Here is a 16,572-nt window from a genome sequence, read left to right as displayed (position 1 = left end):
CAACTGTTTAAAACACAATAAGAGAATTTGGATATTATGTGCTAAAGGTGTCCCATCTCCCCCCACCCTACTATATCTGTTTATAGTTCTGTGGGGTAAGATGAGATACCGTTAACACCTAAACATTTTTACTTTAAACAATCAACCACGTTTTTTATGGTCGTGATGGGCATGAGGTTACATAATTCTGAAAATATTTTTTGCCCCCGACCAAAAGACGCGAAGAGTAAAAACATGTCTCAGCTTATATTCCCCACATAAATATATTTTTGTACTGTTTGGTGAATTTATAAACTTATATTACCATGCATATACGTTATGTTACTGGTATTTTCTCAGTAGGCAAATTCATTTGTCCACGTTTTATAGGTTTTTATTTATGATTTTTAAAATGCTAAAAATGTGGGAGGGGGTTGAAAGTACAATACAAACACACAAAACAACTCAAACTAAAGATTTATAGTTATGCTAATTCACCTACACAATATAACAAGATGTGTAATGCAACCATGTGTTTATGATGAGCGCTAACATATTTTGTAACCACTCAAATTCCCCGCCACACGAGGATAATGAATAGGTGACTCTGTAGTCTGTACATCTTAGACTGAAATAAAGATTATAAATCTACGAAATAAAATAATTTCTGCTCACTGATTATACTTCTGTTTTATAGATTAGAAACCGTTTCTAATAAATGACCTAATTCGCTATACACACACGCTGTGCGCGAGATAATCATTCTCGCACCCCGTTTATTGTGTTAAAATTGCCGCCTAGATTCACAAAGCGTGACGGCTAGAGCCAGCAACGTGTCGCCTTCAATTACGCAACATCCGGGTTGCGCAATTCTGGATATAAAAGAACTAACAAAGATGACGTAGCTACCTTTTTCAGTTCAGACTTACGAAAGACTCACGTGTCGGCGGTCTACTTGTCCTTTTCGAGCTGTGGCAATTTGGTGAGTGGTTCTATCTTATATCTGAGTACATCTCTAAGGAATTATAGTTTGATTAGTTAAGTTTTTATTGTTAGGAAAGATGAAATCATTAGGTTTTACTTAGTTTAAGTATGTTAGTACTGGTTAGGCGTTTGAATTATTGAAAAACTCAGTTCGTTAACTGTAGTAGTTCTGGTAGCTTAGCAAGTATACCCTGTATACGCCTTTTGGCTTTTTAACAATAACTTAAACTTATTTTACAGCAAATTTCTGTGCATTCGGTTAACCCCAACCTTCCAAAATGAAAGACAAGACTCATATTAACATTGTTGTCATCGGTCACGTCGATTCCGGAAAATCGACCACCACCGGTCACTTGATCTACAAGTGCGGGGGTATTGACAAGCGAGCCATCGAAAAATTCGAGAAAGAAGCCGCTGAGGTTCGTAAAATTATCAAACTCAAGAATAATGGTTTAATTCAAGGGATTTTAGGCGAAAATTAAACCATACAAATATGAAATATCCCTGTAATAAACTGTACAGACCCATGGTATCATGTAATTAACTTATTAGAACTATTTATTCTCGTTTACTTTTAATTGAGAGACCAAATTCATAAGATGCAAAGTTTACGGTTATATTTTGTATCGCTTATAGAAGTTTTTTGCTTAAAAACCAAAAGTTGCCAGCCATGTGTCCCAGACTGCAGAGTATGGCAGGTGCACGCGCGATTTTTTTACAGACTTTCGGTTATGCACGTCACAATTTGTCCTACGCACGCCAATTAATTAAACAAAGAAAAAAATACGTATTAAATTAAGTAAGATTTCCTAACGTGGCTTGAAAATGTACATGCTTTGCACGCAGATTTTTAATGATAGCATGCGCGAACGCGAAAAATAACCGTCTTGCACGCGCGAGATCTCGTCAGGAACTGCCATACTTTGCAGACTGGCATGTGTCTGAAACATGGAATGCATTCTTAATCTAATTTATTTGGTACTTGTTGAATGCCTAAAATATCGAACAGTTTATTTGAGCTTAACAGTTTATTTGATTTTGTTAGATGGGCAAAGGGTCTTTCAAATATGCTTGGGTGTTGGACAAACTTAAGGCCGAGCGTGAACGTGGTATCACCATCGATATCGCTTTGTGGAAGTTTGAAACCAACAATTACTCCATCACTATTATTGATGCTCCCGGTCACAGAGATTTCATCAAGAACATGATCACAGGAACATCCCAGGTATTTTGATGTCCTAACTTGGGGTTTCTAAAATATATGTGAAAATAACAGCTTTTGTTGGGAACTGATAACTGTAAATTAGTCCATGATCATAACTGATTAGGCAGATGTTTTAGTTTAAGGGTTTCTAAGATACGTGTAAAATAACAAATTTTGTCAGCTGCCAGATTCTCTGAATAACTGTAAAGTAGTGTATCATAACTCATTATATCGTGCACTTGGTTTCCAAATATTTGCTTGAATTGATAGGAATCCCTGTCTGCTGTCTATTCAGAATTGAATTTGGTTTAAATAGAATTGCAAAAAATTCTTGTGGGAAATAGAATTTTCATTTATTAATTTAAATTTTAGGCCGATTGTGCCGTGCTTATTGTTGCTGCTGGTGTTGGTGAATTTGAAGCCGGTATCTCCAAGAATGGTCAAACACGAGAACACGCTCTGCTTGCGTTCACCCTTGGGGTCAAGCAAATCATTGTAGCCGTCAACAAGATGGACAGCACGGAGCCAAAATACTCCCAAAAGCGGTAATTAAACTTTTAAACTATTTCTGATTTGTTTTTGTTGAATTTATAATCTGTAAGTCCTACAGTGTGCAATGTTATTGACCACAGATTTACACCGAAAGTGGCCTATTTATTGAAATGCTAATTTTTGGTAAAGGTGTAATAGCTAAAGCAGAAATTTAAACTGTTATTTCATAGGGGCCCCTTGTATGATATCTATTAAACTGCTAATTGTTGTGAGGATAAAGATAACAATTTTAGTGATTGGGTTTAACAGTTGATATTTTTCATCAGTTTCGAAGAAATCAGCAAGGAGGTGACGACTTATTTGAAGAAGGTCGGTTACAACCCCAAGGCTGTTGCCTTCGTCCCAATTTCTGGTTGGCACGGTGACAACATGCTGGAGGAGTCCGAGAACATGTCTTGGTACAAGGGGTGGAGCCGTGAACAAGATAAGAAAACTTTGACTGGCAAAACCCTCTTCAATGCCTTGGACAGCATTGCCCCACCAAAGAGACCAACAGACAAGCCTCTTCGTCTCCCACTTCAAGATGTTTACAAAATCGGAGGTCGGTGTTTTTGTGGAAAATGTTATTCTAAGAGTGTCCCATTTGATAGTAAACAAGAGTACTTACATACAGTCACTACACTAAAACAGCATTGTTAATTGTTCAAAGTATGATCAGGTTTACATTTAGGTGCTTAAACGTGAACGCATATTACCATTTGTTTGAAGAAAATATTTACTTACTAAATAAAACTCTACTTTTAGGTATTGGAACTGTCCCAGTCGGACGTGTGGAAACTGGCATCTTGAAACCAGGAGTCGTTGCCACATTCGCTCCAGTTAATCTTTCCACTGAAGTCAAATCTGTAGAGATGCATCACGAGTCTATGACAGAGGCTCTTCCAGGTGACAACGTTGGTTTCAACGTAAAGAACGTCTCTGTAAAGGACATCAAGAGAGGTTACGTTGCTGGAGACTCAAAGAACGATCCACCAAAACAGGCTGAAACTTTCACAGCTCAAGTAAGAAATGCTGACAATTTTGCTTGTGTTTTTAAATTGCACTTTTACAATTTTATCTAGGTACTAATGTATGTAAATATTAATGTATTTTTGTTTCTACAGGTTATCATTCTGAACCACCCTGGTCAAATTCATGCTGGATATGCACCAGTGTTGGATTGTCACACTGCACATATTGCTTGCAAGTTCCAGGAATTGAAGGAGAAGATTGACAGACGTAGTGGTAAAAAACTGGAAGATGCACCAAAAGCTGTAAAATCTGGTGATGCCGCCATCGTTGTTCTGAAGCCACAAAAACCAATGTGTGTTGAGGCATTCCAAGAATACCCACCACTTGGTAAGTACTATGCAACTACTTCTAAAAATTCATTTGTGTAAAATTAAAACAAATTTTAAGTGTAAACTTGGAAATTGATTTTATACTTATTTAATTTTGGGACAAATTTATTGTAAAAACTTGTTTGCATCTATTCATTGAAAAATAAAACTTGTTTAGGAATATAGTGAAAGCATTTATTTGGTATTTTTAACCGAACTTTTATTACAGGTCGTTTCGCTGTCCGTGACATGAGAAACACCGTAGCTGTCGGTGTTATCAAGAGTGTGGAGAAGAAAGAGGTCGCCGGCAAAGAGACCAAATCTGCCAAGAAAGTCGGCAAGAAGTGACTGCAGCCAACGACACCGCCCACCATCACTTCTGCAGTTTTACTCCACCAGCTTGCTCACCCTTCTAACCATTTCAGCCTAGTTAAACCCCCAGTTCAATTTGTCAGCCTTTTAAATTGCGTCATGACATTTCAGTTGTTACTGTGTGCCGCTCTGTCCACATGGTGTAGTTATGTTTTTCATTACCCCCACCGAAAACACTTTCGTAGGAAAAAACCCTCCGTTTCGTGCCAACTTAAAAGTGTTATTTTTGTTTCTAGCGCTGCTTAACTTATTTAAAATGACAAGACTATCTATGATTTTAAACCATGGCTTTGAATGGCGTACATGTATTATTGTGTTTATATTCAGTTAAACCGTACTATTACTGCTTGGAAAATTCAGTTCATTCCTTCACCGAAGGTGCTTAACGTGGTTGGTTGCGGTGTTGTCAATTTGCTGTTGGAAATAAAGCTTCTGTTAAGTGTATACTGTCTCTTGGTTTGCAAGATTATTATGGATCCAGATGTTGTATATACAAGAGTGAAGATTTAGCGTTTTTATGTGGTAAAACGCCCATGGTGATCTATTTACAGTTTTTAAGTTGAGCTGATCAATTTTCACATGATGATCCCGAACGACCAGGGGCACAAAGGCATTTACAGATTGTCCCATCTCTCACTACGACCGATCTACCACTATTTTCACAACGGCCAGTACATTTCGAAGCCTGGTATTTAGCGAAGTAGTGTTCAATTGCCAAAGCCATGTTTCTCTGCTTCGCTCTGTCTGGGATGACCGATGATATGGGTCGCAGCTGTAAAATTACAAATAGTCAGTTTTTCTGACGAAAGTGAATGTTGATTACATTCAAATGAAAGTCGTTGATGGCTAATGCCATCGTTCATACGCTTTAATTAGCAGATTATGTGGTTATATTAGATATCTTTACCAGTAATAATGAGAACGCCCAGGTAAAATCTAGTTTTTTGATACTTAATGAACAGCCATATTAAAAGCCATACATGAAAAAAAAATTAAAAAAACATACATAAACTCTCATAAGCTGACACAGTAGGTCGTGGCTGACACGAGGTGTATGAAACAAAACGCTCGTGTTTTAACGACTGTTGTTGCACCGTCATGCGAGAATAAAGTAACTTCCATTCATACATGATACAGTTCTTACCTTGAAATCGATGACTGCAGGGCTAAGTTTAACTGATGCTGTCCAGTTTTCGTAAGCATTTGTTGTAAGTCGGTTTCTAGCAAAGAAACTGAGAGCACTAGCTGTATGAGACTGCCCACCAATCACATTCGATATAACTTCCTTAGCAGCCATTGTAAAACTTCCTAAATATTAGTAAATAACGAATAATAATGTGTACATGACTCTGCTTATCAGTTAGATTGCACAAATAGAGGGTTCCTATAGTATAGGCCTACTTAGTACTGTGGGGTAGAATGGGATACTATTAGCACCCAAATCCCATATTTCCTGATCATGTTTTAAACAATTAAGTGAGGATACGGTTTTATAATTCTGTTATTATTCTTTGTTAAATACCAAATGGAACGAGAAAAGAGAATGAAAATATGTCCCACCCATCTCACCCCACCTTACTATACAGTAGGGTGGGGGAAGATGAGACACCTATTCACTCTGTTTTCTCGTCTTGTTTGTTAGTAAACAAAGAACATTTAAAGTATTGTAAAACCATATCCTCACGACTGCCCGCATAGACCGTTGTTAATTGTTTAAAACATGAACAGGATAGTTGGATATTATGTGCTAAATGTGTCCCATCTCACCCACCTTACTATAATATCCTTTAGGATAGGTAACAAAATAAATACCGTTATGTCGTCGTGACAATACATTATTCGTACACCTATTACTTCCACCGCTGCTGCCAAGCTTAAATATCTTAAAAGAAGCCTCAGTTTTTAAGCAGTTCCTCTGTTCTTCGTCAGATAAACCTAAAAATGCAGATAAATAGCTGAAGTCTTACGTTAATTTAAACTATTTTTACACCTTCATATGAAATACACTACATACGGCATTAAAGGGGCATACCAACGAAAAATCAAAATCTGTATATTAAAAAATTCTCAAAATTTACCTAGATTATAATAGGTTTTTACGTATAACAGTAGACATAATAACTTATTTTTAATTCCAATACGGTTCGCAGTATTTTGGCAAACCTGATTCTCTGAGTTCGGCCTTCGAAAACCTGTACACGAATTCATACCGGCCGCCCAGCACACCAGAAGAGTAGAAATGCGTTCCGTAATCTGTTATGAGCTCCGAATATTTGGCATAATCGTAATGTTGAGGAAGTTCTAGTAACCGTTGTCGAAATGAGTGGGACAATTTGAACGATCTTCGAATGGTTCTGTGTCGATAAATGTTTTAATAGAGTTAATTAAATACTTAATTGCTATAGAAAATAGAGTACCGCCTTTCATCAAAGCTGATAAAATATTAGGCGTATAATACAAACATAGAGAGTGCTTTTGGGGAAAGATGGGAAAACATTTGTAGAATTGTTTAACTGTAGATTTCTGCGTTGTTGGTTGTTTAAAACAAGATCAGGAAAATTATTATTTTGGTGCTAACGTTGTCCCACTTTACCCGCAGTACTATATAGCCCATTCACCTACCTGAATCTGGATAAAACAATGTTGCTGAAAACTCTGAAGTATTTGACGTCACTAGATGTTCCGCGTTCGATGATTCGTAAAGTTTTTGAATTTCTTGTTTTGGTTGCACCTCCACTTAAGCTGAATATATTTCCAACTAAAACGTTAATGAGTTAAAGTTGTAAATTTTTCTGTAAATTTGTTATCTCTTTTTGTTGTAAACATACCTAGATGAGACTTTAAAAACTGTATAATGAATGCTACTTAAATTATTAAATTATTAAAGGTGTGTATTTTAGGTGATTTGATTTATAATCTTTACGGTAGTAGTGTAAAAAGTAAATGACCTTGAAATGGCCTTCTGTTAAAAAAAGTTTCTTAAACTAAACATTAAATTAAACATATGAGTAAATGATGCACAGCTCTTATGTTCCGACATTTAGAAATGCAATGTGGTAGCAACGACGAGCCTTGAATCCATTACCTCTGGGTTAGAGTCAGGTCGCTAACCAAGTGTGCCATGGCATATATACTGCAGTCACGAGTTTCTGTTTATATACAAGCGTACTTACAAGAAAACGATGCCGAGCCCTGAAGTTTTCGTTCCATTTCTCCTTTTTCAGATTCGTAAAAACTTTTCGCGCTTTCGTATGAAACTGCAGACACGGTAGTTTGGACGCGACTCTGAAAATTGTACAGATATGTTTTACCAATCTGAATATTTAAGTATTTTCATGCTTTTTGTCGTTAAGCGACATGATAATATTTGGTTGTATAGCAATTAAGTCTTGGTCATCATTCGCATTGTGGTTATAAAAATATTTAACCCTTGTTAGTGCGAAACAAAAAATCAATCAGAGTTTAAACAAAATAATTTAACTGCGTCACGTTTCATTGTTCAGTTCAAACGCTACTGACAGTAAATTTTGAAATTCAGTCACGAAATTCCTTTTTTTTAGTAAAATATTTATTCGGTTCTATGTGGGCGTTCGTATATATATACAGTAGGATGGGGAAAGATGGGACACTTTTTAACTCTCTCGTCCCATTTAGCAGTAAACAAAGAACATTCAAAAAATTATGAAACTATGTCCTTATGACTCTCATAGACCGTTGTTAATTCTTTAAAACACAATCAGGATATCTGGATATTATGAGCTAAAGGTGTCCCATCTACCCCCACCCTACTGTAACACGAAAAACTGTTGCGAACCTGGAATCGGAATGATTGCATATTTGCTGGTTTTCGAAACAGTTGATTATGTTCGCCACTTCTTACTCTTCCACATCTTCCACCGTATTGACGATTATCTAGAATTGTTCCGATCTCCTCTCCTAGTGTAATGTCGTATCTGGAGCATGGTATTGTATTATGAAGACGGTGGTATAGAATGGACCGCATTTTCATTCCCATTTCTCGGCTCAATTGGTAGTAAACAAATAATATTTACCCTTCAGAATTATTTACACGAGAAGGAAGTATAGTAATTTAGGTGGTATTCCTTACCCCACAGTGCAATATATAGTAAAGGAATCAACCTGTCGGAACCCAAGTTGCCGGCGCCGTGGCGTAGTGGTTAGCGCGCCTGCCTCCAACCCAGAAGTAATGGGTTCAAGGCTCGTCGCTGCTACCATTGTGGGCGTATGTGTCCTTGAGCAAGACACTTAACGGCAATTGCTCCAACCCAGTGGTCACTAATGGGTTGTCCAAATTATCAGCCATACATAAAAATGAAAAAAAAAACCAAAAAAATAATCACCCACAAAGTAACATACTTGGTAACTCGTAAGCTGGCGCGAGGTGCACACCCGTGTTATAACGACTGTCGTTTTCCGGCCACGCGAGGATAAAGTAAGTTACATTCATTTATTCAAGTATATATGGTACAGTGGGGTAAGATGGGATATTAACACGTAAATTCTGTATTTTCTGGTCGTGTTTTTAACAATTACCAACGATGTTTTGAAGTCGTAACACTCTACTATAGAACAAAACTTTAAATGATTTATATATATATATATATATATTACAATTCGGTTTGCAAGCTGCACTTAAATGTTATTTTTATAGGAAATTAGTTATTAAGTATCTAATGTCGCTTACCCCAACCCAGCAATATCAATGTATGGTATTTCTCTTATACTTGTACTTCCGCATGGTTTTCGTATGGCAGGACATTCATGCTCATCAGAGAAATCGGTGCAATCATCGTCGCCATTGCAACGTAATCTTGGCTGAATGCAAGTTAACTCTGCGAAAATGGATATATATATATATGTGTTACGAATAAATGTATTATTGTAACTTGCTTTATCCTTGCGTTGCGGGTAAACGACAGCCGTTATAACACGAGTGTTCTGTTTCGTACACCTCGAGTCCGCTTACGAGTTACCATGTATGTAACTTGTGGATGATAATTTATTTTTTTTATTAATTATTTTTTGATACTTGCCAACTACAAGGAACCGACTTCTAACTTATCTTTCGGGGTGGGATATGATGGAATACTTTCACATAATATCTCTTGTTTTCCAACCGTGTTTTAACAATTATATAGAACGCTATTTTGAGGTTGCGTGGATACTGTAATTATTTAAGTTTTGTACCAAATTGGAGGATAAGGAGATGGAAAACTATCATTCTACTCCACCTTATATGCGGTAACTACGGTGTGATTTTATAATTCTGACCTATATAAAACAGAATATTAAATTAACAACAAAATTTCAGACAGTTTTAAGTCTTTACATATATAGTAGAGTAGCGAAAGATAAGACATCCTAAGCACAGAATATCCAAATATTCTGATCGTATTTTAAACAATTAACAACGGTATATGGGGTCGTGGGAAACGGTTTTATAATTTTTTGAATGTTCTTTGTTTAGTATCAAACGAGACTAAAAAATAAAGTAAAAGTTTGATACGTAAGGTTATAACTTACCATCTGAACACGAATACATGCGACTTGGGCATTGTATAGCAAATGGACAATGATCAGCGGCAGTACATGAGTGATCTGTTGAAACAGCAAGTCCAGAACACGAATTTCCTCCAAACATGGCGGCTACTGTGACGTTACGGGATCGACTCTGCGTGTAATAGATTATTTAATACTAAGCGCGAAACCAGCATGCAGGAGCAATGACCAAAATTACAAGAACATTCGTTTACACAACAATTTTTTTTTAATTTACAAAACGAATTAATAGTTTTTGTTTTAAATTAGTATGCAGTACTTGTTTTGAGCAATACAACATGACAATTTTATTTAATAATTAAAGAGTTTGTTTACATTAGTTTATACAACAATTTATTTTCACATTTTTCAAAATTTGCGATTAGATTTGCGAATTTAAAAAAAAGTTGTTTAAATATAATATAAACGGTAATTTATATTATTTTTTTTATATATTGATAAAAACTAGTAATGGTACTGTTTTAAACTACTTTTGTCAAAAAAAACGAATTTTCTTAAATAAAATTGTCAAGTTATATATTTATAAAACTAGTAATGGTACTGTATTAAACTAATTTTTAAAACTAATTTGGTACGCAAATTAAAAAAAAAACTGTTGTTTAAACTATTATAAACGAGCTGTTTCAACTAAATTTTTCTGATTTAATGATTTAACTAGTATAAGTACTGTATTTGACTAATTTTTGTAAACATACTTTTTTTATATAAAATTGTTATGTTATATTGCTTATAATTATAATAGTTTTATATTACTGTTTTAAACTACATTTTTTTATTAATTCGGTTTGCAAGTTTAAAAAAATGTTTTGTAAATTAATGTAAACGAATTTTTAAAATAAAATTTTAATGTTATATTGCTTTTAACTAGTAATGGTATTGTATTGAACTATATTTTTACCAGTACGATAGTTTAATACAGTACTATTACTAGTTTTATCAAAATAACATGACAATTTAATTAAAATTTTTTTTTTCAAATTTACAAACCGAGTTAGTAAAAGTTTTTAGTTCCATACAGAATCGTTCACACAAAAATATTTTTATAAATTTGTAAACCGAATTAGCAAAAAACATAATTTAAAACAGTATATCATAAAAAATATATATATCAATATATCATAAAAGTTTTATTTAAAAACATCGTTTATATTACATTACACAACAATATTTTTAACCTTGCAAATTAGGTTAGTAAAAAAATAGTTAAATACAGTACGATTAGTGGTTATAAGTAATATAACGTAAAAATTTTATTTAAAGAATTTTGTTTATATTAGTTTAAATAAAAAAAATTTATTTCAATTTTACAAACCGAATTAATATGAAATATTTTAATAAAGTACCTTTACAAGTATCGTAACGTTTCGTTTACATTCTTTTACACAACATTTTTGAAATTTGCAAACATGTAATGACACGAATTGTTTTAAATAAAATTTTTACGTTATATTGCTTATAACCACTAATGGTACTGTATTAAACTATTTTTTTTTTACTAATTTGGTTTGCAAATTTGAAAAAATCGTGGTGTAAACTAATGTAAACGGACTTTTTATATTATAATTTTCATGTTTTATTGCCTATAACTAATATTAGTACTGTGTTAAACTATTTTTTTTTACTAAATCGGTTTGAAAAATTGAAAAAAATCATTGTTTAAACTAATGTAAACAACTTTTTTAATATTTTTGTTATAATATATTAATATAACTAGTAATGGTACTGTATTGAACTATTTTTTTAAATTAATTCGGCATGTAAAAAATTTTTTTTAAATAAAGTTTTTATGATATATTGATATAATTAGTAATGGTACCGTAATAAACTTTTATTTTTTTACCAACTCGGTTTGCAAAATTAACAAAATCGTTGTGCAAACTAATAAAAAAAAATTAAATAAAATTTTCCTAATATATAGATATAACTAGTTTACTAATTATACCAATATATCAAAAATAATTTATCTAAAAAAATCGTTTACATTAGTTTAAACAACATTTTTTTTTTCAATTTTACAAACCGAATTAGTATATTTTTTAGTTTAAAACAGTAATGTTGATAGTTCTAAGCATTATAACATTAAAATTTTATTAAAACATTCGTTTATATTAGTTTACAAAACATGTTTTTTATATAAATTTGCAAACTAAATTGGTGAAAAGTTTAAGTTTAATATAGTACTATTACTAGTTTTATCAATATATTAAGAAAATTTTATTTAAAAAAAGACGTTTATATTAGTTTACAAAACATTTTTTTTTTAATTTACCGAATTGTTAAAAAAAATTACTTTAGAACAGTACCATTTTTTACTAACTCGCTGTAAAAAATTAACAAAAAAGTTTATTTGTAAACTATAATGTAAACGAATTTTTTATGAAAATTGTAATGTTATATTGCTTAGAACTATCAACATTACTGTTTTAAACTAAAAATTTATATTTAATCAGTTTGGAAATTAAAAAAAAAACGTTGTTTAAACTAATGCAAACAAATTTTCTTCAAAACATTTGTCATAATATATTGATATAACTAATAATAGTACTGTATTAAACAGATTTTTACCAACTCGGTTTGCAAAATTAAAAAAATGTTGTTTAAACTAATGTAAACGACATTTTTAAATATTTGTATTTATGATATATTGATATAACTAGTAACGGTACTGTATTAAACTAAAACATTACTCATTCAGTTTGCGAAATTATAAAAAAATGTTGTGTAAAATAATGTAAACAATTTTTTTTCTAAATTTTAATGTTATAGTGCTTATTATTATTAGTAATGGTACTATTTTAAATTAATGTTCTTTCTATTTTGGTTTGTAAGTTTGAAAAAAAAAGTTGGGTAAACTAATGAAAACAATTTTTTACTAAAATTTTTATTTTACATTGCCTATAACCAGTAGAGATACTGTATTAAACTGATTTTTTTTTAATTTCACGTTATACAGCTTATAGGTACTATATTAACTAAAACATTTTACTAATTTGGTTTGCAAAATTAAAAATAAAATTTTTGTGTAAACTAATATTAACAAATGTTTTTAATAAAATTTTTATGATAATTTGCTTATAACTAGCAATGGTACTGTTTTAAATTAAAAAAATTAACTAATTCGGTTCGCCAATTTATAAAAAAGGGTTGTTTACGCAATTATAAACTATTTTTTAAAAATAAAAATTGTAATAATATATTGATATAACTGGTAATGGTACTGTAATAATTATTTTTTTACTAATTCAGTTTGCAAATTTGAAAAAAAATGTTTAAACTAATCTAAACGACTTTTTTAAATAAAAATTTCATGTTATGTTGTTTATAACTGGTAATAGTACTGTATTAAACTATTTTTTTACTAATTTGATTTGTAAAATTGAAAAAAAAATCCTTTTTTAAACTAACATAAACGATTTTGTTTAATTCACGTTCTACAGCCTATAACTAGTAACAGTACCGTATTAAACTAAAAAAAATTACTAATTTAATTTGCGAAATTTAAAAAAAAATGTTGATTAAACTAATGTAAACTAATTCTTTTAAATAAAATTTTCATGATATATTGATATAAATAGTAATGGTACTGTATTTAAGTAAAAATTTTACTATTTCGGTTTGCAAATTTAAAAAAAAAAGGGTTTAAACTAATGTAAACGATTTTTTAAAAATAAAAATTTCATGTTATGTTGTTTATAACTAGTAATAGTACCGTATTAAACTAATAAAAAATTACTAATTTAATTTGCGAAATTTAAAAAAAAATGTTGATTAAACTAATGTAAACTAATTCTTTTAAATAAAATTTTCATGATATATTGATATAAATAGTAATGGTACTGTATTTAAGTAAAATATTTTCCAATTCGGTTTGTCAATTTAAAAAAAATTGTTTTAAAATTTTCATAATATACTGATATAACTCTTAATGCAAACCGAATTCGTAAAAAAATAGTTTATATAGTACCATTACTAGTTATAAACAACGATACATGAAAATTTTATTAAAAAATTGTTTACATTAGTTTACACAACAATTATTTTCATCTTTGCAAACCAAATTTGTAATTTTTTTTTAGTTTAATACAATACCGTTACTAGTTATATTAATATATCATAACAATTTTATTTAAAAAAATTGTTTACATTAGTTTAAACAACATTTTATTTTTCAAATTTACAAGTTATAAGCAATATAACATAAAAATAGTATTAAAAAAAACGTTTGTATTTGTTTAAAAATTATGTTTTTTTGTAAAATTGCAAACTAAATAGGTAAAAAGTTTTAGTTTAATGCAGTCCCATTACAAGTTTTAGGTAAAATAACATAAAAAATTTATTTAAAAAAATTCGTTTACATTAGTTTAAACAACAATTTTTTTTTAAATTTACGAACCGATGTAGTAAAATTTTAGTTTAATACAATACCATTACTGGTTATAAGCTATGTATATATCATGAAAAAATTACTAAAAAATATTTATATTAGTTATTTATTTATATTACTTCTATTTTTTAAACTTTTCAAATTCGGTTTGCAAATTTGAATAAAAAATTGTGTAAACGATTTTTTAAAATTGTGATTGTATGTAAGTTATAATTAGTAACGGTACCGTTTTAAACTGAAAAAATAATAATTCGGTTTGCAAATTTATAAAAAATCTGGTTTCAACAAAATTAAACAATTCTTTTAATTAAATTTTTATGTTATATTGCTTATAACTAGTATCGGTACTGTTTTATAAATGTATTGCAATAGTCTCATGAGACTCGTCGTAACTTACCCTTCCGCCTGGGAAACATGATGTGCAATCCGACCACGGTCCCCAATTACCCCACCGACAATGTATTGGACATTTATGTCGATTGCACGACCTTGACTGACTTAATGCACCACAACCGCTACCACCGTGGGCTGGGTGGCGAGTTATTCCTCGAGTGCGAGATTGACTTCCAGTTGCACAACTTCTGCTGCATGTTCCCCAACCCGACCAATTTGACACCTGGGATATTATAAAACTGTAGGGTAAGATAAAATGACGTTAACACATATATATTAGTGTAGGGAAAGATGGGTCTCCGGTTTACTATATTTTCTCCACCCATTTGTTACTAAACGAAGAAAATCATAAGAATTATAAAACCGTTTCCTCACGACTCCCATATAACTCAGTTAATTGTTTAAAATACGATCAGAATATTTGAATATTATGTGCTAAAACTGTCCCATCTTTCCCCACCCTAATATATCTAATATTTCCTTGTCGTGTTTTTAACAACGCTCCGTCATAGTCGTGAGAATACTGTTATATAATTATTTTAAATGTTTTTGATATAAAAACCGCTTCGTCTTATATTTTTTTAAAATAAAGATAAACCATATAGTATAGCAGTGTGAGGGAAGATTGGACACTTTTTAACTCTATTTCCTCGTCTCATTTAGTAGTAAACAAAAAACATTTAAAGGATTTTTAAACCGTATCCCAACGACTCCCATAGACCGAAGTTAATTGTTTAAAACACGATTAGAATAATATTACATGAGCATACTATGCTTTATTACCGTAATTTTCAAAATGTCTCACAAAACTATGCTGATTTAAACATTACATGCATACACTATAATAAACAGTTACACGTATACATAGATTTTAGCTTACAAAAAATTACTTTTTTAATCATTATAAGCGAACACTATAAAATAGTAGGGTGGGAAAGATGGGACACCTTTTCATTTAATTTTCACGACTCATTTGGTAGTAAACAAAGAACATTCAAAGAAATATAAAACGGTATCCCCACGACACCTTTAGACTGTTGTAAATAGTTTAAAACACGATCAGGATATTTAGATATCTTATGCAAAGGTGTCCCATCTTTCCCCACCCTACTATAAAACAGCTACACATATACATAGATTTAATCTTACCGCACAATTTACTGGCGACGGAGCTCTTCGACGACGACGTCTTCTTCTCCAAGCTGAAGAAGTGCCAACTAAAAGAACCAACAACACGAGGAGTGGGGTAAGTCTCATTTTGAATTACGCCTCTTACTTGCAGTTTGTATATCTGCAAATATATTAAAACATTGTATTTTTGCTCTTTATAAAAGCACAAGTATTTGTTTGGCAACCGAAAGTATAATTACTTATTTTCCGCAGATTTCTTTGAACCGAAATTACTTTCGATATGACTTATGAATGGGAGAAAGACAAATTAACAAACGTGGTATGTCTGAGACCATGCGCATGATATTTTAGTAGGTTTTGCAGCACGTCGTCATGCATCATGTTAATCAAAATACTTGCTTTCGATATGACTTATGAATGGGAGAAAGACAAATTAACAAACGTGGTATGTCTGAGACCATGCGCATGATATTTTAGTAGGTTTTGCAGCACGTCGTCATGCATCATGTTAATCAAAATACTTGCTCGAACCCGGAACTCTCGTCTTTACATCATCTGTCACAACTTTGGAACTCCCCAGTTTGTTTACTTGCTAAAAAAAAACAGCAAAATCTGAAAATTTTTAACGACGAGCATCGAGCTGACATTTAATTGCGCACTCTAGTTTCGGTGTG

The 16,572-nt window shown here is 31.7% G+C and overlaps 2 protein-coding genes across 2 annotated transcripts; one reads left to right on the top strand and one right to left on the bottom strand.

Moving 5' to 3' along the window:
- Positions 1-779: 779 nt before the first annotated feature.
- LOC149724777 (elongation factor 1-alpha-like) lies at positions 780-4,854 on the top strand. The gene is made up of 8 exons (XM_089892078.1): positions 780-961; positions 1,204-1,382; positions 2,009-2,188; positions 2,540-2,712; positions 2,986-3,260; positions 3,464-3,720; positions 3,823-4,057; positions 4,268-4,854. Exons 2-8 carry the CDS (start codon positions 1,242-1,244, stop codon positions 4,384-4,386), a joined length of 1,380 nt encoding a protein of 459 aa, XP_089748204.1. The 5' UTR covers positions 780-961; positions 1,204-1,241; the 3' UTR covers positions 4,387-4,854.
- LOC149724776 (complement component C6-like) lies at positions 4,631-16,088 on the bottom strand. Its single transcript, XM_089892060.1, has 11 exons — positions 15,917-16,088; positions 14,772-14,990; positions 9,955-10,102; positions 9,116-9,263; positions 8,225-8,363; positions 7,584-7,695; positions 7,033-7,168; positions 6,574-6,764; positions 6,223-6,345; positions 5,555-5,718; positions 4,631-5,182 (listed from the first exon to the last, which is right to left on the bottom strand). The coding sequence occupies exons 1-11, from the start codon at positions 16,022-16,024 to the stop codon at positions 4,979-4,981; spliced, it is 1,692 nt and encodes a 563-aa protein (XP_089748186.1). The 5' UTR covers positions 16,025-16,088; the 3' UTR covers positions 4,631-4,978.
- Between the last annotated feature and the right edge of the window lie 484 nt (positions 16,089-16,572).

This window comes from Ciona robusta, chromosome 14 (assembly GCF_009617815.1).
Source record: "Ciona robusta chromosome 14, ASM961781v2".
In the NCBI taxonomy this organism is placed as follows: Eukaryota; Metazoa; Chordata; class Ascidiacea; order Phlebobranchia; family Cionidae; genus Ciona; species Ciona robusta.
The sequence above is the reverse complement of the archived record's forward strand: the minus strand, read 5'-3'. Positions and strand labels throughout refer to the sequence as shown.

Bases quoted from the DNA above. Each gene is read 5' to 3' on its own strand.
- LOC149724777 (XM_089892078.1), top strand. From the start codon at position 1,242: ATGAAAGACAAGACTCATATTAACATTGTTGTCATCGGTCACGTCGAT. The intron at 2,713-2,985 runs GTAATTAAACTT...ATTTTTCATCAG, and splicing joins CCAAAATACTCCCAAAAGCG to TTTCGAAGAAATCAGCAAGG. The intron at 3,721-3,822 runs GTAAGAAATGCT...TTGTTTCTACAG, and splicing joins CTGAAACTTTCACAGCTCAA to GTTATCATTCTGAACCACCC.
- LOC149724776 (XM_089892060.1), bottom strand. From the start codon at position 16,024: ATGAGACTTACCCCACTCCTCGTGTTGTTGGTTCTTTTAGTTGGCACT. The intron at 8,364-9,115 runs GTAAGCGACATT...ACCATGCTCCAG, and splicing joins ATTGATATTGCTGGGTTGGG to ATACGACATTACACTAGGAG. The intron at 7,696-8,224 runs GTTCGCAACAGT...TACAATTTTCAG, and splicing joins TGCAATCATTCCGATTCCAG to AGTCGCGTCCAAACTACCGT.